Here is a 23,878-nt window from a genome sequence, read left to right as displayed (position 1 = left end):
AGTCACGCTTCAATGATTCCCTATATAAGCAACCAAATTTTTTTCCCAAAAAGGGGGGGCCCGGGCCCCCTGGGCCCCCCCTCTAAATCCGCCTCTGCAGGGGAACTTTTGTTAGGTAGAACAAATATTATGGCACTGTTTTTCACACGTTTCCAGGGGAACTTTTGTTACGCCGAACAAATATTGTGACATTGCTTATCCCAATGTTTCCAGGGGAATTTTTCTTACGCAGAACAAATATTATGATAAAATTGATAACTGAAATAAGAAATATATGTCAAAGGAACAACAACCTGACCAAAGAGCAAAAAACAGCCGCAGACATTGTTTATAACGAAGTTTCCAGGGGAACTTCTAGAAGGAACAAATATACATTGACATACTTAAGAGGAACAATAATATTTGTTTAATAAGTGTTTACTTCGACACACTTTAATACAAACGTGAAGAACTCACATGTTACAAAGTATTTTTCCAATAATACACCATATCTTGAACCATTTCATGGGTTACTAACTACGATGACGTAAAGTCAATAGAAATAGAATTTTCAAAGTACTATTATTAATAACTTTCACAGTTTTTCAGGTTGACCAGTGTCTGTCATTTGAACTTGAACTTGGAAGCTTATCTACTGTCTAACAAGTCTGTCAACATTGTGGTTGTGGATTTGAACCCCGAACTCGGCAGCTGCATTCTATTCCAATCTTCATTAATTGGAATTATCAGTTTTCCTGCTGAAGGTTATTGGCTCTTTCCGGCTTCCTACGTTAATGATTTTAAAATAAATACTGACCACTACCATATGGTCAATAGGGATGAAAGTAGCACAGTATCTGACCCTTATTTATTCACAACATATCAAAAAAAAAAAAAAAATTAATGAAGGGAAACTGGAAGCTGTTATTCATCCCCAAACCAATAACTGATTTTTCCTTCTAAAATCTGGATGAAAATTGCATTTTACCCCTCTTTTAGAGTTGTGTCAGCCATGTTCATTTGCAGGTAGAGTCAACTGAACTTTATTTTAAAACTAGATACCCCAATGATGATTGAGAACAAATGTGGCTAAATATGACCCAGTAGTTTCAGAAGAAAAAATATTTTAACATTGAAAACGATGGCCTATAAGTGTAGATAAAAGGTCACTTGGCCCAGAAGGTCAAAAATTGTAATTTTAAGGGCAATGACCTCTATAGTTGCCATTATAACACCTTGTTTTGTTGATATGTTTTATTTTATTTTAAGATTTCTGTCTATATATGATTCTGTAAATAGAAGGCAAAATGCTAAGGATTAAATCAACAAGTTTTTTTCTGTATCTAGACGTTATATTTTGAGGAACCCGCATTAGTGACCCTAAAGTGGCATTTTTATAAAGATGCTTGTTTAAAACTAGGTATTACTGGAATATGAAATTCTCAAGTTTGTTTGAAAAAAAGAAATGAATTTTGAACAATGTAAATTCAAAAATGAGATTTCAACAAGACAGACTTTTGAGAATAATTATAGTGATATCAGTAAAAGTTGCACATAAATAGAAGTCTGTTGTTGATAGACTTGATAGTTATCTTTGTTGACTAACCTGAGGGAAAACACAATCTTTAATCTAAGGATCATTCACCCCAAGTTTGGTTGAAATCAGTTTAGTAGTTATAGAGAAGAATTCAAGATCTTTAAAAATTTCATGACAAACAGGACAGACAAGTCAAGAGCTGGAAATAGCTCACTTGGCCTAAAACAAATCTTTCTGCAAAATACAAGAGCATAGAATACGGCAGCTGGCGCAGTTTCATAGCATTAGCTGCATACATCTAAACCAAATTCAATCAATAATTCATTTACAGCACGAAAAATGTAGGTCTAATAATGACCCATTTTTTCCTACATGTCTATATTTTCAATCAATACTATATTGAATCTATTACACAGACAAATTAAAGGTCATAGAATGGTCAACCATGTCCTTGAGGGAAAGAAAATGGTTGAAGTATCTAAGATTTTTTTTTAAAACAGGATCTACGTAGATACAAATTGTTTATAAGGTAACAACAATTAACAGGATACAATTAACATTGAAAAATGAGAATAAAACAGTTTTTAGATGACATAATCATTGTGTAACGAGACTTCAAATAAAACTGAGAATGGAAATGGGGAATATGTCAAAAAGACAAAATCCTGACCAAAGAGCAGATAACAGTCTATTATTAAAAAGAACATATGCATAACCTCAAGATGACTTTTCATTTTATTTCTTTTTTATTGTTGGGTGATTCTATGAAGGCCTCTCAACTTCCACTTATATCTAAAAAAAAATGTCCAAAACTGATTCCAATATTAAAGATTTTTTGTGTATTATTAGATCACTTTTTCTATATGAAGGCTTCTCAACTGCCACTAATATTTTCATCTTTTTTTTTGTCAAATACCAATTTTAACATTCTAATATTTTTTTCTATATTGTTGGATGACTCTTTCTATAATAATCATGATAATGAAGGCTTCTCAACTTCCACTAATGTACTTTTTTTGTGTCCAAATCTCCAATTTCAATATGTTGAGTTTTTATAGTCAATTGAAATATAACTGATCAGTGTAAAATTATATGTCCAGTATAAAAATACGAAGATGTGAAATAACTGCCAAATGAGATAACTATTCACCAGACATGCTCAGATATGATATTTTTCCTGGAAAAAATTAACAAAAATGCATTTAAAATTTTTTTCTAAGAAAATGTATTTGTTGAAATATATAAAGCAGTGTTTTACTAATATTATACAATGATTTATTGATTGTTTTGTGTTTAACCCCACTTTTAAGCTGCCATTTTGGGCTATTTCGCAGCAGCCAGTTTTTATTGGTAGAGAAAGACAGAGTTCCCAGAGGAAACCATCGACCTTATAATACCATGCAACATCTACTGAAAAGCAGATCTTCACTTATTTGGTATTTATAATTTATGAAACATTTCTTATAAGAAAGGATGTCAATATTTGTCCTTCAATTATCATTTGTAATAACGTAGTAATTTTCTAATCTTAACAAAAGTACAAATTACTAGAAGTACTTCAAATAATTACTTAACTAATAGGCCTGGTTTATTTTTCTAACATTATTAACTTTCTTAATTTGAAATTCAAAAAGCTACTTAAAAATTAAAAGATATCCTTCAATTTCCCCAGTTTTAATCTTAAACCTTTCGTTTGGCCTCAGTACATGTAACAATATGGACTAATCCCCTATATACATGTATGAAGATATAGATATATAAGTTTCCTTGTTACTCACATACAGTACATATGATCTATATAATAATTAAATCATCTATTTTTTTGCCAAGCTATTTACGTTTTATCACGAGATATTGATTTTGAGTAATAATGAAATTGACGACATACCTGAAATAGGACCACGTAATGACAAATTCATCTAAATCCCCTTCTTCATCTGTCAATCATTAAAAAGATGTCTATTTCTTCTTAATTGGACCATAAATTGGACCTTAAGTATTTTAGTCCTTGTTTTTTTTTTCTCTCCTGTTACCCTATATAAATTGGGTGTGTATTCTGACATGAAACCTACATGTGGTTTTTACACAACAGCTATTACATAATCAGCCCTAGTTGTGCAGCCGTTTATGTGCAGTTTTTACACCTAGGCCAAGCATAGTTAATTTTGGACATTCCTCTACAAAGGGGAATAACTCTATTTGAAAATATGACATTTCTTTCATCAAATTTTTTTCTCTCATTAAAAAATATCCTTTTTCTTTCAGCAGCTAAACAAACTTTCTTTATTAATTATGAAAAGAGATGTAGATTTTATCGTTAAATATCTTTTATTGTGCAGTCAAACAGTTCTTTTCAATTTTTTGTGAAAATTTAAATGTCCATTATTTGCAGAAAAATAAATAATTGTTGAGTAATTTAAATGACATCAGAGTGCACCTAGTAATTATTGAATCTCATTTCTTCCCCTTAAAGTCAATTTTTTATTTAAAAATTGTTAAACTGTTAATTCAATCTGTCAAATTATAAATTACAAAAATTTCAAGAGGTTTGAACCCAGGAAATGAAAAAATGTGATCAAATTTATCATTGCACATTTTATTTCAATTACTGAGACATATTTCTTCACATTATGTTTATCATTTTCACATCAAAATCTGAAATTTGCATTAAAAAACACTTTAAAAGTTAGCCTTAGTATTATCAATTCATAGATTTACTGTTATTACAATAAATCTGATCTGATTCACTGTCAATTAAAGTAAACTGCATTTGTTCGACTGGTTCCGACTGAAGATGTCATTTAGAATAAGTTTAATGAATATATTTATTAAGATAAATCACTGCACTACAATATAATATACTTAAATAAATATCTTTTATTCATAAAAGTTGCATTAACAAATCTGCAATCAATTTAATAAAAATTCTAAAAAGAAAAGATATACTTGTAAGGTCATACACATTTCAGTATAATTTAATTATGATAAATTTTTATCCTAAGAGGTTTTTTTTAAAAAAGATAAATTTTCTCCTAATCATTCTACAGTACCATTGTTATTGATTGACAAATGGCCTTCAAATAGAAAAAATCTTCAATCTTTATTTTAGAGATATCTGTTTTCATCTCCTTTTTAAGTTAAAAACAAATCTTCAAAATTTATGCAAATGTATGGAATAAATGGTGAAAAAATACATCACAGGAATAAGAAATGCCATCTACTTTTCATTCCGAATCTACTTAGCTCAGTATATATAATAATTGCTTCTCATCCTAAATAGTCCTTGAAATATTTGCCACTTGACATTGAACATAAAACAACCAATTATTAATACATTTTTGCATAAATATAAAAAAATATACTTTTAATGAAAAAAGTCAGGAAAATTATCTTCATGGCCTTATTTCTTTTTTCACAATGTCATTTTTGGAAAAACATATAGACCGCAAATACAAAAACCTTCTGTAAAATGCCCCCAAGAAAGACAAGGTATTATTCTCGTGGGTTTTTTTACCACAAACTTTGTGTCATATCAACCTGTCACTCATCAATAATATTTTTACGACCAAAAACAACAAATAAGATTGCAAGAAAAACTCAAGGTTTACTGTGTCCTGGAAGATTTTATATAGAAAAGAAAAATATGAAACTCAACTTTCAACTTATAACTAAATTCCAGGAGCTTAATTTTAGATTCCAAACATTATTTAGAGGCAGATTTATGTTGGGGAAAAAGGGGGGCAGATTTAACATTTGCAGTGTATTTTTTTTTACAGAAAATTAACTTTTTTGAAACATTAAAAGAAGGCACTTTTTTAATACTGCATGTCTAATACCAGAGCCGATGTGGGTCCTTTAGAGGGGAGGGGCTGTAGTGGCAGATCCAACATTTTTTTTAAAAGTGGGGATTCCAACCCAGGTTAAGGAGGGGCTGTTTCCAACCAAATGTCCCCTTTAGAAAGAGATGATCTGCCACTAAACCAAATCCATGAAATAGTTCACCTCTTTGAATTATGAACTTTTTCTTACTACCGCCTTCAAATATAATATTCAGAGCTTATGTGTGGTCCTTTTAAAAGAAGGTTGACCTAATTAATAAAAAAAAACATGTCTTTAAATTATTGAAATTGGCTATATTTTTAATAACAACCCCCTATCAAGAGAACCAATGTGTGTTCCTTTAAGTGAGGGATAAAATTGATTTAAAATTACCATTTTAAATTATTGAAAACGGCAATTTTATTTTAAGATAGAGTCCATTGTCAGATCATAAGTGTGTTCCTTTTAAGAGGAGGGACGAAAACAATAGAAAATTTACCTCTTTAAATTGTAGAAATTGGCAAGAGTGGTATTCTGTTGTATTCAATTGATTTTGTGAGACTTTGGCATTCTAATAATTTTCTTTGTAATTTGCTGCGGATCAGCTGGAGAACTCGTTAAGATATTGTTTTCTTACACGTAAGTGATGCATCTGACATTTAATGCACATGATGCAGAAATGCACAATTGTTGTAATATCTTTTATGTTTATGGTGTAAGATTTGAAGTTCTTAAGATGAAGTTTTCGTAAGAATCTATGAAAGAATTATATATTATGTTTATGGTAAAAGATTTGAAGTTGTTAAGATGACCTCTTTCATTTGCAGCCAATTTTTATGAAAGAATTATAGGTTATTGTAGGATGGTTCTTCTAAAAAGAGGGAGTTTCTTGTCTACGATCACTTTAAGGTGCGAGTGAACTTCGAAAAGACTTAGTAAGAATGTTCCTTTGAGTTTGAAAGACCATTGATAATCGGTTAACGCTATGTTCTAAAACAATGTCATTTATCGTAAGCTTATGATGGCATACCCTCTCTTTCTCCTTGACTGAGAAAAACTCAAATTAGTCAAACAAAATACAACCCAGAAAGATATCATACAATAAGATGAAAGAAAAGAATCAGAAAACAGCAAATAAACTCCAATTCTTTATATATTCAATCGCAAATGGAATTTCATAATACAAAGTGTTCTACATTTTTAACGATATTTCATCAAGCTTTTTAACAAAAACCTTTTTTTTATGCCATTAAACCACTAAAAAAAAGTTTTTAGCACAGTTAAAAAAAATGATTTTACAAAATATTACTGAATCTAATTAAAACAATATAATATGTCATATTCAGTTCATTTGTGATTTCAAATTTCCTACCTCTTGCATAGACTATCATAAAATGAAAAGTGAACATAGGAAAAATTAGTACTCAGTACAGTTATTATTGGGGGAAAAAATCATTAGTTCAAGTACCTTTTGAAAATAAATTAGTAAGCACCTTATAAAAATAAATTAGTAAGCACCTTTGAAAATAAATTAGTAAGCACCTTTTGAAAATAAATTAGTAGCACTTTTTGAAAACTAAATTAGTAAGCACCTTTTGAAAATAAATAGTAAGCACTTTTTGAAAATGAATTAGTAGCACTTTTTGAAAACTAAATTAGTTAGCACCTTTTGAAAATAAATTAGTAGCACTTTTTGAAAATAAATTAGTAAGCACTTTTTGAAAATAAATTAATAGCACCTTTTGAAAACTTAATTGGTGAACACATTTTGAAAATAAATAAGTAAGCACTTTTTGAAAATAAATTAGTAGCACTTTTTGAAAACTAAATTAGTAAGCACCTTTTGAAAATAAATCAGTAGCACCTTTTGAAAATAAATTAGTAAGCATTTTTTGAAAATAAATTAATATAGCACCTTTTGAAAACTTAATTGGTAAACACATTTTGAAAATAAATAACTAAGTACCTTTTGAAAATAAATAACTAAGTACTTTTTGAAAACTAAAATTAGTAACCTTTTGAAAACTTAAATTAGTAAGCACCTTTTGAAAACTAAAATTAGAAGGCACCTTTGGAAAACTAAATTTGAAACAACTTTGGAAAACTAAAATCAGTGAACACTTTTGGAAAACTGAATTAGTAAGCACCTTTTGAAAAATAAATTATGAAAATTTAGTTGTATTTGGTGTAAATTGGTTGTTGTCTAGTTTAACATTTTCTATCAAATAACTACACCCCTCCCCTTTCCCATTATGAGAATACAAATAAGGAGGTGTGTTAACAGTTATGGTTATCAAATAAGACAAATAAATGGTTATAAGCAATATTACAAGCCTTTTTTCTTCAGTATATAAAAATATCTTAATTTTAAGTAGCTTGGCCTAATCCTGCATATTCTTATTGATAGTTTTTATGCACAGACAAATTTATCTCTTCTAACATTATATCCCTGTCTGATATAACCAAAGGTGTTCATGTGTGAGTTATATAATACCCTAATTTTAATGCAGATTTTTGCATCAGTGAATTTTCACCTGTACCAACAATCGACTGATGAAAGTTGTTTGATAACAGGTGTTTTTACAGGTAGAAAAACTTCCCAGGTGTTGGTAAAATAAAGTCTATGTCTGTCTGCAGATGATCAGTTATATAGATAATGATTTATATGAAAGAGAGGTCAGCATGAACTATCTGCACTAGAAAAACCAATGTCAATATTTTCTAAGTTAATTCATTTGGCATTTTCTACATACAGTTAAAAACTTCAACCTAATAAAAAAAAAACCAAAAACAATATTATTCGTATAATGAAAGTTCATTGACACCAATGATTTACTTAAGTTACATCACAATAATCTATAATGGTTGAAATTACTTCCCTTGAATTTCAAAATGTTACATTAACCAGGAGCTGATATGAGTCATTTGTTTCTTTATTCTTGTATCTTTTAAGACCATTTTTCTCAATTCCATATTTAATTGGACCTTTTTCTCCATTCTTTATATTTCAGACCCCCTTTTTTCTCTATTTTGTATACTTCACACAGACCCTCATAACCACAGTGACATAACAATTTCTTAATTTCTTATTTAACATTTAATTTTACCATTTGGTTAGAAATAACTTTCATAGAATTAACAAGAATGTGTCCAAAGTACACAGATGCCGCATCCACACAGATTACTTTCTATTTTTAGTGTACCGTGAAATTGGGTAAAATTTCTAATTTGGCATTAAAATAAGAAAGATCATATCATAGGGCACATGTGAACTATGTTTGAAGTTGATTGGACTTAAACTTCATCAAAACTACCTCGATTAAAAACTTTAACCTAGAGCGAGACAGACGGACGGACGATGGAGGAGTTAAAAGAATACTTCCTAGACAAGACTTGTAGTGAGTGGAAAATATACATATTATATAGAACTCAAGTATCAGGTATGGCTTTAAGTTTTTAGTGGTTTTTTTTTCTTCTTGAGTTGGGATAGTCTACAAGGAAAGGTTTTTGTGAGTCAATTTAAAAGATGGTATGGTGTGGTTGGTACGGAATGTCTAATGTAAACATTTCTAATTGAACAATATATATCATATAATACGTCCTGTCAAAGGTAATAATATAGGGTTATTGCATGAATATTGGGGAATATTGTCCCGAGTAGAATTTTATATTGCACGAGCTTGCGAGTGCAATATATGTTCTACGAGGGACAATATTCCCCAATATTCATGCAATAACCCTTTTATTGTATAGTAATATAATATTTAAAAGTATAAACTGGTTTAAATTAAGATTTTGTCGTTGATGACGTCATGAATTTTGAGGATTTATTGCACGCTAACTTCTGGTTACTTTCTGTTGGAAATATTATATTGCTATACAATAATAAAAGATATGATTCAAAGCAGTATTAATTTTATAAACATAGACCTTACATCATGTTAAACATCAATTCAATTATTTCTTAAAAAATCATGTTTATTTATCAAAGGGTAGTTACTCTAGAAATATAATTTGATCACCACAAACCTTCATAAGTATTGAAGTAATTCTATCAACTCATCAGCCAAATATAAAATGAGTATGTGCTTTGGCCCTAATAAATATTGCCCTTATGTAGAAATAGCAACTATCTAAAAATATTATTTGATCACCACAAAACTTCATTATTATACTTTCTTGCAAATTCATGTTTAAGTATCAAAGGGCAATAACTCTAAAAATATAATTTGATCACCACAAAACTTCATGAGTTTGGAAGTAAATCTGTCAACTCATCAGCGATATATTTATTGTATGAGAGTATGTGATTTTGCCCTAATAAACATTCCCCTAATATAGAAATAGAAACTTTCAAAGGGCAGTAACTCTAAAAATATAATTTCATCACCACAAAACTTCATAAGTTTGGATTTTTATTGTATGAGTATGTGATATTGCTCTAATAAACATTCCCCTTATGTAGAAATAGCAATGTCCATTGTGTTGACATACTTCCCATTGGGTTGAAATAGCAAAGTCTATTTCTTGCAATTGGAATCCCCTAAATTCAGTACAAATAAAATAATAGGATGTGTATTTACATTCTCACCATGAATCTGTCAAATAAAGGATATCCTACATTTATCATTATTAAACATTGAATAAATTAACTTCTAAAAGACACCAACCCCACCCCCTCCAAATTCTTGTAGGCTATCATTCTGCATTAGCTGTACTATTGTGGTGTATACAAAGTCATCAGACATCTAGAAATATTTTTTTTCCTGGCCTGGTGGTCCTTCAAGAAAATAAGCTGGTCCTCACTATAATTTCAAAATTGTTTCTGTCCTTTTCAAAATCTTAGAAATCAAATCCACTTTTAAAGTTCTCTACATCATAGACATTTGTCTTTTTAACCCTTTTACCCCCAATCCCTCCTGTAGGCATAATGGCGACCACCATTCTTTGATGGCCCGTATGACCCTTCATACTTTTTTTGAACTGCCCCACCTGACCTGTCAGGATAGCAGGGACTTCAACCAAGCAGTTCATGGTCCATAAACTCTTCTTGGACGTCTGTTTATGAAAATATAGCACTTTGAAAGCCGTTTAAGAGTTCAAAATCGGAGAAACGTGAAAAGTGGCCAAAATCAAGTGGGGATGGGCATCTTTTGATGACCACCTAACTTGTAGTCATTGTAGGTATAAATTATTATCGTGAATGCATGCATAGGTGATATAGGAACACAAAGAGGTATAATATGGCCAATAGGTAACCTAGTCTGTAAAATCTAGGTCACTATTTTGTCAAAAATACGTATAAACACACATTTAGGCAGACCTGACTTAACAATAATAATTCGCCAGCAAGACACTTAAGTCCCATATACTCTTAGTTAGCATGAATGGACTGCAGTAGCTATAGGGTAATACTTGAATGACAAAGAAACACAGTCTGGTCAATGTTTACCTCTCAAGGTCGTTTTAAAATCGGAAAATAGACGAAAAATGACCATTTTTCAGTGGGGATGGGTTCAAACCCACGAGAAAATCAACTTTTTAAAGTTTGTATCTTGAAACAGGCTATAGTTGTCTCCTCTGGGAAAATCAATTGTGTTTTGCAAGCACAAAGCACACTGTTTTAAAAACTTGCTGTCATATTATCAAGTTTATAAGTATGTTAATAATGTGTAGAAGTAGTTTGACCATCTTTATCATTCATAATATCTTTATTATTCATAATAAAAGGAAGCAGAAAAAATGTATTTACCAGAAGAATATAACTCCTTATAAAATGCAAAACAAATTGTATTGCACCTGTCTTAATAGTTGTAGCTGAATTATTTCTATCCAACCTTTCAGATGATTTTTCAGATTTGAGTTATCTCTCTTTGAACTACATCAGAATGCATCTGACTTTTTAAAGACCCAAGATTGATGATCTCTTAGAATTCTTATTTTGCTTTGTAGTACCATTTGGTTGCTGTTTGATTGATAAATTCCCCTTGTATACAATTTCATTCAAAAACCCTCAAATTTCAAGTTTCTTTATTCAGAACAAATGCCTCATTGGAATTTATTCAATCTAATTTTTAATTCTTCATAAACAAACTGGAAAGTTGAAAATGTTCAGCTTTGCTGCTGTAATATCTGAATTATTATAAAAAAGGCTTTGGTGCTATGATATCTAAATTATCAAATAAAAAGTGAAAACTAGGGACTATACTTAAATTAGAATATGTGTATTGTGTCAAAACACAAAGGCATTATATTTTTCTGTCCAAGCATCCCAAAGTCTTTTACTCTTTGAAGAATAAAAACACAAATTATGACATAATTCACCTACCTGCTGAAGGATTAACAGGTCCTGGGTCTGGCGCTGGTGAACCCTGAAATAGGAAACAATATTTTACCAAAAATCTAGTTAGAATTATCTCCCCTTCTACACTGAAAAATGTTCATACCAGAAATTGTTTTTGCAATATGACATGCTAATAAAGTTCTTTTGAAAAGATTTTATGTTAACTTGTTACTTTCTATTGAAGTTTTGTACTGGATAGAAGAAAATGCACAAAGTAAAAAAGCTTACCAGATGGAAACTATATAATTGATTGCCTGACCAAAAATCAGGATTCCTTAAAATGTAACCAAAACTGTAACTATCAACAATATGCATTGCGCTTCAGGTCTAAATTATCCCAATCGACACCAATAGCAGTCGACAAAAGTTTGCAATACTCAACTATAGTTCTTAAATCTAATTGGATGATTTTTTGGAACAAAAAAGTGCTTTTTTACAGGTATATTTGCGTGTCATGCGGGTCATGTCATGACATAATTTCCAATTGCCAGAGGTTGGAATCGGGACTTTTTAATGTTTATTAGGACAACGAACTTTATAGGGATGTTCCTTGTCTGCTGTTTCCTTTCAAGGACTTGCAAGTCTACATGTTCTCAACCGTCTTGGTTTTTGTCTATCTTGTTGGAGATCTCAAATGAGATGTGTAAAGCATGGGATGGACTTTCAACGGTATGATTTTTATTCATACTATAAATCATACTAATGCAAGTAAATTAATAAATAAGATATTTCAAGACAATAAAAAGAGTGTCAAATGAGAATACAGTGGATTCTTTTATTTATTAGGGGTACTAATTTTCATAAATTGAGGGAAAAATGCATTTTCACAGATATTTGATTTTGTGGCTTTTCCAAAAAATAATAAAATTGAGAATGGAAATTGGGAATGTGTCAAAGAGACAATAACCTGACCATAGAAAAAACAACAGCAGAAGGTCACCAACAGGTCTTCAAAGTAGCGAGAAATTCCCGCACCCTGAGGCGTCCCTCAGCTGGCCCCTAAACAAATATATACTAGTTCAGTGCTAATGAATGCCATACTAATTTCCAAATTGTACACAAGAAACTAAAATTAAAATAATACAAGACTAACAAAGGCCAGAGGCTCCTGACTTGGGACAGGCGCAAAAATGCGGCAGGGTTAAACATGTTTATGAGATCTCAACCCTCCCCCTATACCTCTAGCCAATGTAGAAAAGTAAACGCATAACAATATGCACATTTAAAATTCAGTTCAAGAGAAGTCCGAGTCTGATGTCAGAAGATGTAACCAAAGAAAATAAACAAAATGACAATAATACATAAATAACAACAGACTACTAGCAGTGAACTGACATGCCAGCTCCAGACTTCAATTAAACTGATTGAAAGATTATGATTTCATCATATGAATATCAGGCACAATCCTTCCCGTTAGGGATTTAGTTATAATCATACAAGCCTATCAAAGTTTGTACTTTCTTGACCATTTCAACCCATGGTTCACTTTTACCCGACAAAATCCATGAAATAGATATCAACAAATTATGATTGATCGAAAGTATAGAAAGAAGGAAAAGATTGAAGAAAATATGAAAAAGGATAAAAGAAGGAGTCCATAAAATCCAAGTAAATCTGGTCTTGAAAGAAGCATATATTCACATTCCAGTATAATCTCAAATATTTCATTCAAATGCATTTTCCATACTAAAATATTTGTAGACGACTATAAAAATGTCTCTCCCAACTATTAAAATTGAAATCTTTGTAATTTGTTCCTTTCTGAAATTTCATCTTCTGTCATAAATTGGGATAATACCATAGAATTATGACAATTTATTGTTAAATATTATGCAATGGCTATAATGCTAGATTGTAATACAAAATTAGAAGGCAATTTATTCCCACTCAAACAATGTAAAGTTTGAAAGAATTAAAATTATTCAGAAGTCACGTTTTACGCACGTTTGGCTGTTACGGAAAAGAAATTCCTTGATTATCAAAGGTGGATCTAGGATTTCTTAAAGGGGTATGACCAAATTAAAAGGGGAGGTATAAAATTGAAAGCTTTCTGCTAAAAGTTCAAATAAATCTTGAGAAGCAGGAGATTTTTTACCTTTTTTTTAGCAATAAAAAGTAAAAGTCAGAGAGGGGATGCCCTCAAGGTAATGGAAGATGTGTGTTCACCTCTTAAATTCTGTTATGACCTTGACCTTAACCTTGTTAACAGTATGGGCTTCAAGCCCTTCCAACTGCCAAAATTTGATGATATACTTTGTATAGATTACTACACACAGAAAGTACAAATATAAAATATTTACAACCTTAGTTAAAGTTGATTGCCCTTTTGTGGCCTACTTCTTCCTTTTTTTTTTAAAAATCCTATCACCTTGATGAGATTAAATAATTTAACTGAGAATTTTCAGGGTCAATATCTTTTAAAAAATTACAATGATCAGCGGTTTATAAGTCTAAATGTGTTTTAAAGATAATTCCAATATAGGCTTTTGTTTAAACATCTGATTTTGTGCAACCTTTGAAATATTTCACCCCTTAGCAGGTAGTGTCTAGAAATTGAATACACAGACATACCCTGGTATGCTACTGCGTTAAATGGTTTAATTAATTAATGTGTGTCTATAAGGTTAGATAGTATTTTCATAATTTTAAGAACAAATCTTCTGATATATTCAAAACTGCAATTAATTTGCCTAAACATTATGAAAATATTTCCATATTAATCAGTAAATTTGTATTTTCACAATTTTAAAAACAAATTTTCTGTTTTGAAAAAGGTAACAGATATATTCCAAAAAAATTTATTTGCCCAAAAATTATAAAAATATTTCAATATTAATCGGTAAATTACATAATGTCTATAATACCCTAGGGTTAAGTTCATTGAACTTTTTAGTATGTTTATCATACCTACAATCAGAAATCAACCACTCAAAATGCTCAATAACTGGATTTAGCTTTTCAAGCATTTTATACAAGTATTGAGTAAAGTTTTATGATCAAGACCCCCATTATACTCATCATCTCTAGTGAATGTCCAAGGGACATAACTCAAGGAAATAATTCAACTTGATAATAAGGAATAATTGAATGTGATACATCTAATATGTTTTTATAACATGTAAAATATCAGAATGTTTTATAAATCTATCATCTTTCTGTCTGTCTGGGGTGGGGGAGGGATAGGATGGACTGTCATTAGAATAAAGAGGCATTGTGGTAAAGATACAGTATTTGTTTTTGCTTTGACCTATACAATATGCCTAAAAAAGAATCAAAATCAAATATTTATAGATTTTTTCAAACTTTTGAGTATTTATCCACATAAAGAATAAGAATAATCTTATCATCACTATGACTATTTCTCTTGTACCTTACCAGTGGCGGATCCAGGGGGAGTTTCGGGGTTTGGAACCCCCCTTTTTTTGGACGATCAATGCATTTGAATGGGGACATGTGGTTGGAACCCCCTTAATCCTGTGTTAGGAACCCCCCTTTTCAAAATGGTTGGATCTGCCCCTGCTGACTCAGACTAAAAGTTGATCAGGACTATATTTCTTCGAAAAATCACAGAGATCCACGTGGACTTAAGTCAAAGCCCCAGAAGAAGCATCAAGTTGTAGTATCATCAATACTGTAAATTCAAAAATTATTGAGAGGTTTTCTATTAATGAGAATAATGCAACTTTGTGATCATCACAATAACATAAGAACTGGCATTCTGATATATGACAATCCTGAAATAGTAATAATTTTAAACCTCTCATTATATTGTCCATTCTTCAAAATTTATTGCAATAATAAATGCACAAAATAATTTCTGAATTTATAGGATAAATTAAAACTTGTATGTATTTGGAGTAAAGTTTTATACACACTAATTCATCTACTGAAACAGATGTCACTTTGAAATTTTTTATAAACACGTATAACATTTGCATTGTATTGAAAGTTATGTTACATTTTCATTGTATTAAAATTGTCTTCAATAGCAATGCAGAGTACTGATTAAATTTTAATGTATACTTTACATGCTGTAAATTAAGAAATTATTGTGAAAAATTCGACAGATTATAATCTCAATATTTTAAACTCTAATTTTGAAAATTTTCATATGGATTGAACAGGATTTTTCTCAATATTGCAAAAATTAAAATTGCATTTGCAAAACTTAAAATTGAATTTTAGTCTAAAATGACAAAATTGCAAAAATAAATGCATGCAATAATTTCTGAAGTTACAGTACCCTAGGCCAGTATGTAAAAACTAATGGCAAATTTTTAAATTATACTATTAAGACGCTTAAATTCTACTAAGTTTCTTTAATAAATATTGCAATAACTGGGTAAATTGACAAAATCTATTCACTTTCTAAGGGCCAGACACATTTTTTTCTTGGTAATTAAGAAAAAAATTCTGAAAATTGATAAACTGGGTTATTCTATGTAGGTTTTAAAACCCCCCTCCTGCCTCTTTTGAAAATTGACTCTTTTTCCCCATGCTATATTACCCTCTCCACCTCCATGAGGAACAGAAGAAGTACAATTTCAGATTTGTCCAGAATTACTAGATCATTCATACTGGAGGGCCAAACTCCAAAAGTGATAAAAAGTAAAAATTATATAAAACTTTTTAATACAAATTTTTACAAACTTTACATGAATAAATTCATAGAAGAACAAGCATGATTTAAATTTCTTAAAAAGCTTTTAAATTATTCCAATAATCCTCATCAACTCTGTATAATAAAATGAAGCAAATAGTATGTGCCTGTCTCAAGTCATGAGCTTTTCATTCGGTGGTTGTTGTTTGTTACTGTATAACATTTGTTGTTATTTTATTGCTTTGTACATAAATCAAGCCATAAGTTTTTTATTGAATTAAATTACATTTGTCATTTTCTAGCCTTTTATAGCTTGCTTTGTGCTTGTGTTTAGCATGGGTTTTGCTAATTGTTGAAGGCCATGTAGTGACTTACAGATGCATACTCCTACATCATCTGGTCTCCCCTGGCTATCATTAAACAACACCACCACATTTCCTTAAGTTTAAACATTGGCGGATCCAGAGGGGGGGTTCCGGGCGTTGGAACCCCCCTTTTTTTGGGCCAATCAATGCATTTGAATGGGGACATATAGTTGGAACCCCCCCCTTTGTCCTGGGTTGGGAACCCCCTTTTTAAAATGGCTGGATCCATCCGCCCCTGTTAAAACAATATTCATTCTGATAAATCATCACAAAACAATATGTCAGAGCACTGAACATTTCCGTACTTTCATAAAGTAGGGTTGTACATATATAAAGATTACATAAATGAATCAGTATTACAATTTTATATAATTTGAATTAATACGTTTTATTTTGAAATAATCGTTTATTCCCATATCCATCTTGACATTTCATTTACCAATATCCTGTTCGGGGACAGGTTTTAATGAATTTAACTATATTTCACAACCCTTATTATTATGCTTTTGTGGTCAAATAATGCATCATCTATAATAAATTCAAGGAAAACATGTAATCGTCTCATGAATATTCATGACACAGTTCAAGCACTTATTTTAAGGTGAAGGTAACATAAATATTACTTTTTGATTATTACAAATATATCTATTAGCTGATCTTTCCACTTAATTTGACAATTTTTATTGTTTCTATTATTAAACAAGTGCCGAGCATTTACGTCTAAAACAGATAATTCATGAAACCAAGGGCCTTGCAGCAATTTATTGATCAGGTGATAATCTTCCTTATAAGTATATGGACTGAATTTTACAATGATGATCTCCTTATAATTCTTAGGAAGTGCCGAAACAGTCCAATAAAAAAAGCTTGTAATTGAGTTGTTTGTTGCTGTATATCAGATGTTTTTTGTTTATTGTTTTGTACATAAATCAGGCAGTGGGTTTTCTCATTTGAATTGTTTTACATATATAAATATTTGTCATTTGTCATTTCAAGGCCTCTTATGGTGTAACACCACTAATTCGGGCCCAGCCAGAAAGCACATACCAGAAAGTAGTACATATTTAACACAAAATAATTCCTTTGCATGAGTGTAACTTTCAAAATATGTAAGAGTATTTAGGTATTTTTGGTATCAAATGAAAGCTGAAGGACTGGTGATCATTGTAGAACACTTTTGGAATTTTAATTTTGAATATTAAAAAACTGCACCAAATTTTAAAAAGAGGGTACATTTTGTCTGTTTGTCAAATCTGAAGTACCTGTTTTGGTACATCTGAAGATCCGGGAACCAGTTCTTTCTTATATGCCATTAAAGGTATGTTGATTTTTTCAGTGCAAGACATCATAAAGTGTTGCTTTGAAATGCAATGATTGCCACTTTATTTGTACTTTAAACAAAAGAGGTGTGCCTGCTTGAAACGGAGGAATTCAACATAGAAAGCAATGGGACCATGAATTAGTGGTGTACTTCCTTATAGCTTCCCAAATGATGTGGGTTTTGCTCATTGTTAAAGGCAGTATGGTAACCTATAGGTGGATTCTTCTATATCATTTGGTCTCTGGAGGATAGTTGTTTTCTTGAGAATCATAGAATTTTTTTTTTTTATATTTAAATCAAAGTTGCCTTTTTACGCCTAAAAACTTAAGCGTAGATTTCTTAATAGATTTCACTTAATCATATATTATACTGTGACAGTACTTTTATTTGTGGGTCACAATTTTCGTGGTTTGTCAAAATTACGTTAGTTTATGGGTATTGAATTCATGGATTTAAACTAAGAGCATCTAAGTTTTGTACAGAAATTTACAATTCAAGCGGAATTTGAATTTGTGGTTTAATCAAACTATGAAAATTGGTACCCCACAAAATACATGATCCATCTCATGTTGTTTTTGATTATGTGATAACTTTGCCATTTTTTCAGTGCTTATTTGAAATAATAGACCAAAAATTTCATGATTATTTGATAATCTAGGACTGTATTTTTAATGATATTGTTATCTTGTTTAAAAAAGTAATTAATGATTATGTGATTATGCGATTACTTGAACACCGTGTCCAAGTAATCGCATTATGTCATGACATGATTTCCCATTGTCAGAGGTTGGCAAGTATGCATGATGATCATGTAGTACTTTTAAGGGCATACGATACAGTTACAGGGAAGGTAATGACGTTGCTAACGTAAAATGTTATTTTCACGACGTCAAACTATGACATATCGGGAAAAGATGCATTTTTCGACTGATTTTTATCATTCAAACTGATTTAATTTGAAAACGAGTGCATGGACCCCTATTTTTTAAAATAGCAATTTGTTTCATTTTGCAAGGAGATTATGTGACCCAAATTTTATAAAACTGTAAATAGCGCATTTTTTTTAATTTTAATAAACATGCAGCAAAAAATGACGTTTTTTCCTCTATTCATGAACATTTGATAAATATAGAGTTATTTCGGAATAAAAATTGCATAATTTTTAATGATAGTTATAAAATACAGAAATTACCGATTATTTAACAAAAAACAATTTGTGTTTATCTTTTAAAGCAAAAAAGTTACGTCGTTCTTTCGAAAAAGAAAATACGGACACAAATCTGAATTTTGAGCAAATATACAAAATTTCGACCTCATTTTACTCAAAAAGTAGCACATGAAGGTATATTTTTTATGACATATTTGATTTAATCAGGTAAAAAATAGCCTATATGCAAATTTTCATCAACTTGTAAATACAGGTTCAAAACTGTATCGTATGCCCTTAAATTACATATAACAGCTTCCTTACAGTGAATACAAAACACTTGTAAATATACACAGCAACTGTTTTGTTCTAGAACACATGGAGAGATGATCAGTATTTCCAGTATTGTAAATTATTTTCTCATTTGAAAACAATTTTATCGAAATATTTTTTTTTAAATTTTATGTGTGTTTAAAAACATTCTATGCTAAATATTTATGAATTGATAGATAAATAGGAGTAATATATTTGTAACAGACTTAAAGCACTTTTGATAATTCCCCCATATTTACTGAATCTTTCTAGGAATTTAATACACCTTACTCACAAATTCCAAAACCACTAAAGCTTATAGGTATTTAATTTCAAATAAAACTAGTGAAATGTGCTTTTTTGTGTACATGTATTTCCTTATCTATACTATTAAACGAGAAGACCTCATTTTGTGTGTCGCTTCTCTTCCTTCCACAATAAACCAATCATCATGCCTCTGTGTCCTATAGGTAACATGCATAGTCGCATTTGTCATGTATTCTTATGATTATTCAGATTGTGTTATTTTGGGAGAAAAACGACAAAAAAAGGAGTCCGGATATGATTCCGTCATCAGACTGACTTTCAGTCATAGATATAATTTCCGGATTGAAACATGCATAAATACATGTACAACCAATCGTATGATAGATAACAAAAATGAAAAATAAATAAGCCAATCAGAGCGTTCTCCATATAATGGTGTTTAGATCGCAAGAACCACAACTATTATACCTCCTTATAGAGGACAATTATTTTTCGCTTTTATCTACATGTAAACCATGATTATACTACTTTTAATATATAGATACTCTCTGTATTCTGTCTACTGTTTTCTTTGAAATGCTTACTATTTAAGGGGTCATACCAGTTGCATATATATTAAAATAAGTAAAACATGTGACACAAGTACAACCAATCGTATGATAGATAACAAATATGAAAAATAAATAAGCCATTTAGAGCGTTCTTCATATCATATATGGTGTTTAGATCGCAAGAATCACAACTATTCTACCTCCTTAGAGAGGACAATTATTTTTTGCATTTCATATATATATCATGGTGTTTGAAACGCAAGAACCACAACTATTATACCTCATTAGAGAGGATAATTATTTTTCGCGTTTATCTACATGTAAACTACGATTATACTACTTTAATATATAGAGACTCTCTGTATTCTGTCAGGGACTTTCTATGTTAGTATAGAAAGTCCCTGATTCTGTCTACTGTTTCTTTGAAATGTTTACTATTTAAGGGGTCATACCACTTGCATATATATATTGAAATAAGTAAAACATGCTCAACTTCATCTCAAACTACCTCGACCAAAAACTTTAACCTGAAGCCGATTTCGGGATATGAATTTCTTTAAATTCTGCATCTCGGGATTTCATGGTTATAAGCTCGGAATTTTGGGATCAGGACCCCTCCGACCACCCCTCAAATTAGCCTTAGTCGGTCTTAGTCATTTATACATGATTCATATCCTACCAATGGCATGTTAATAAGGCTCTTAAAAGAAAAAGCACTGATGGGTTGTCCTAGAAGCATATTTTGTTAGACTCATAATGGTCTATATACAAGCAGTTACATTTATTACATGTTTGAAACGGTGCACATTTTTAATTTGATTTAACGAAGCATTGTGGCAAAGGAGAAGAATAATTGTGGTCTGAGGCTAGAAACACGAAAATGAATTGAATTTAACAAAAAGGAAACAAATATCGGACTTTGGAAAAAGGGAGAGGGCTTTTGGTACCTTTTATGAAATTCTTCATACATAATATCTTTTACAAAAAATCATCCTACAACAGTTCACAAGCTGCATGCCCGCGATTTCGTGGGTGTGTTCTAGTGTGCATTGAAACAGCAATTAAATCCAGAAGTACAAAAAACAAGCACCAATTTTGAAATTGTAGTTTAATTCTGTTATACATAAAATTTATACTCTATTTATTTTTACGACTTAAAATTCCACTTGATTACTTTTCTAATGCTATTGCACTGTGACCTGTATGCCAGACACGGGGAACTATTTAATAAGATATTCCTTACCTAACATTAGTGCTCAGGTACAAATTATTCAAGATTAAACTGAAGCTAGACAAACTACCCTCTGCTGTGAGTTTAATGAAGAAATGCTATTTCCAACAAACCATTTCAATGAGACTTGTTAAGTCCAAAAAAGAACTGCATTGATATCAGTGGCGGATCCAGGGGGGGGGGGGGGTTCAGGGGGTGCGCACCCCCCCTTTATTTTTGCCAATCAATGCATTTGTATCGGGACATATGTTTTGCACCCCCCCTTTGCCCTGGGTGCCCTGGGTTAGCACCTCCCCTTTCGAAAATTCCTGCATCCGCCCCTGGATATAAGGACAAAATAAGAGGATTGAAGGTTCAAATGAAGTGGATACAAATAAATATAGACAAATGTAAACCCTTCAACAATGAGCAAAACCCATGTCATATAATTAACTATAAATGTTGCTGGGTTAAACATGTTTGTTAGATCTCAACCCTTCCCTAAATTCTGACTGTGATGTAAAGAAAGCTCACCTGTATCCCTGCCCAGAGGCTGTAATCTTCCCTTTGATGGCGCTCAGCCATATTAATTCCTGCATAGCAATCAGCACTAAAAAGAAAGGAAATATTTGTCAATTTATTGATACATAACCCTAAAAATTGTTAAATTTCATGGTTAACTGAAAAAAACAAAAACAAGAATGTGTCCATAGTACACGGATGCCCCACTCACACTATCATTTTCTATGTTAATTGGACCATGAAATTGGGGTAAAAACTCTTATTTGGCATTAAAATTAGAAAGATCATATCATAGGGAACAAGGATCCAGAAATTTTTTCACCTAATTTCGGTCATTTTCATATAATTTAAATGCTGGTGGCCTTTTCAAAAAAGGATTGTCAAAATCTCATAACTGCAAGAGTATGCTCATACTCGTAGCATCATCAAACTTGTTTCACTGTTGCATCTATAGCATTTACTTCACGATTTATCCTTCCATTTTCCTAAAATCGATCAAGAGCATGTAAGGGAAGGAACAGCTTAAAAATAATATGATTTTAATGACTCAAAACGATAATTTTCTCAGTCATCGTTTACGTTTCTTTCGATTCTGAAGTCGAAATTCAAACCGGATGTAATGCGACAATACTAATACGAACAATTCCGGACTCATTTCCGGGATTAGTTTTGTTTATCAAATTCACAGATCATTGGCTTTTTAATATTTTACCTTTAATAGTGTGAGAATATTAATCTGCAGAAGAGAATTTCAGGCATGCGTATTACATAGTAAACAAAGCACGTGTATTAGTAGTGAAAAAAGTTTTAATTTAATTTTAAATCATAATTGACAATTGTCTTAGCTGAAAAGTAATTAAATTATGAAGACAGTTGGTATGGAATTTTAATTTCTTTATAATATTAGTTCGGAGCTTGTGATTAATAGCCAGGTGTGAATTAAAACCACAGGTAAAGAGATTAGCGATCATTAGCCAATAGCTCCCCGAGGCATTAATATAGTTATTAGGAGGGCCCTCAGGATTATAACACTTTACTGAAGTGACAGTTTAATTACATAAAATCGATAACAAAACAAAAATATGTTCAAAATGGCGATTTTGAAACTCGATCTTAAAGAAATGACAGAAATTATTTCTGATGAAAAATAAAATTTGACCTAAATCCCAATGAATCATTTAGGACTTTTGAGTTTCCAAATCGGTCATGTCTGGCATATATGACCGTTTCCGGACCCTTGATAGAACATATAAACTAAGTTTCAAGTTGATTGGACTTCAACTTCATTCAAAACTACCTTAACCAAAAAACTTTAAACTGAAGTGGGACGAATGGATGGAGGAACAGACAGACTTACGTACAGACCAGAAAACATAATGCCCCTCTACTATCGTAAATGGGGCATAAATTTTTTTTTAAAAAAAGTATCCAAAGCAATCAATTAATGAAAGTAATATATTTTATTATTTTCATGGTCAAAGAAAGACAACTCTGAAAGTTTAAAAACCTTAAGAATTTCCCCTAAATATTCATTATCTTAGTTTCTTTTGATATAAACAAGATGAAATGCATGGTAAGACTTTATTCATATTGAGATCTTGACACAGATGATGATAAATTGTGTTAAATATCCAGTGTCAAATATAACATGAATATAAGGATGAGAACATGATAATGTGGTATGAAAATGAATACTTCTTTGCACTAGACCCACACACTGACCTAATATTATAATATTATCTACAGCCAACTTCCAAATCTATATTCATCAGATCACTGACCACTGAGGCATTTTTTTAAAACAACAAATGTTGAAGAGGTCAAATGTTTTTACTTTTCGTAACGAAAATTATGCCATTAAGTAAGATTTCTATCAATAGCCAAGAAATATTTGTTAAAGAACAA

At 31.0% G+C, this 23,878-nt stretch overlaps 1 protein-coding gene across 2 annotated transcripts in view; it reads right to left on the bottom strand.

Annotated features, from left to right (window-relative positions):
* Positions 1-23,878, bottom strand: part of LOC143056985 (uncharacterized) — a 139,073-nt gene that overhangs the window by 64,186 nt on the left and 51,009 nt on the right. Inside the window, exons 2-3 of one of the 2 annotated variants that reach the window (XM_076230200.1) lie at positions 21,986-22,061; positions 11,664-11,706 (exon numbers count right to left, since the gene is read on the bottom strand). In XM_076230200.1, the coding sequence (XP_076086315.1) occupies positions 11,664-11,706; positions 21,986-22,061 (119 nt within the window). Of the gene's footprint in view, positions 1-3,404; positions 3,631-11,663; positions 11,707-21,985; positions 22,062-23,878 lie in introns of those variants that run through there. The other variant, XM_076230201.1, reaches the window with a different exon arrangement.

The sequence above is a fragment of the Mytilus galloprovincialis genome, chromosome 13, assembly GCF_965363235.1.
Source record: "Mytilus galloprovincialis chromosome 13, xbMytGall1.hap1.1, whole genome shotgun sequence".
Taxonomy (NCBI): Eukaryota; Metazoa; Mollusca; class Bivalvia; order Mytilida; family Mytilidae; genus Mytilus; species Mytilus galloprovincialis.
Note: the sequence above shows the minus strand (reverse complement) of the source record. Positions and strands in the feature narration are given on the sequence as shown.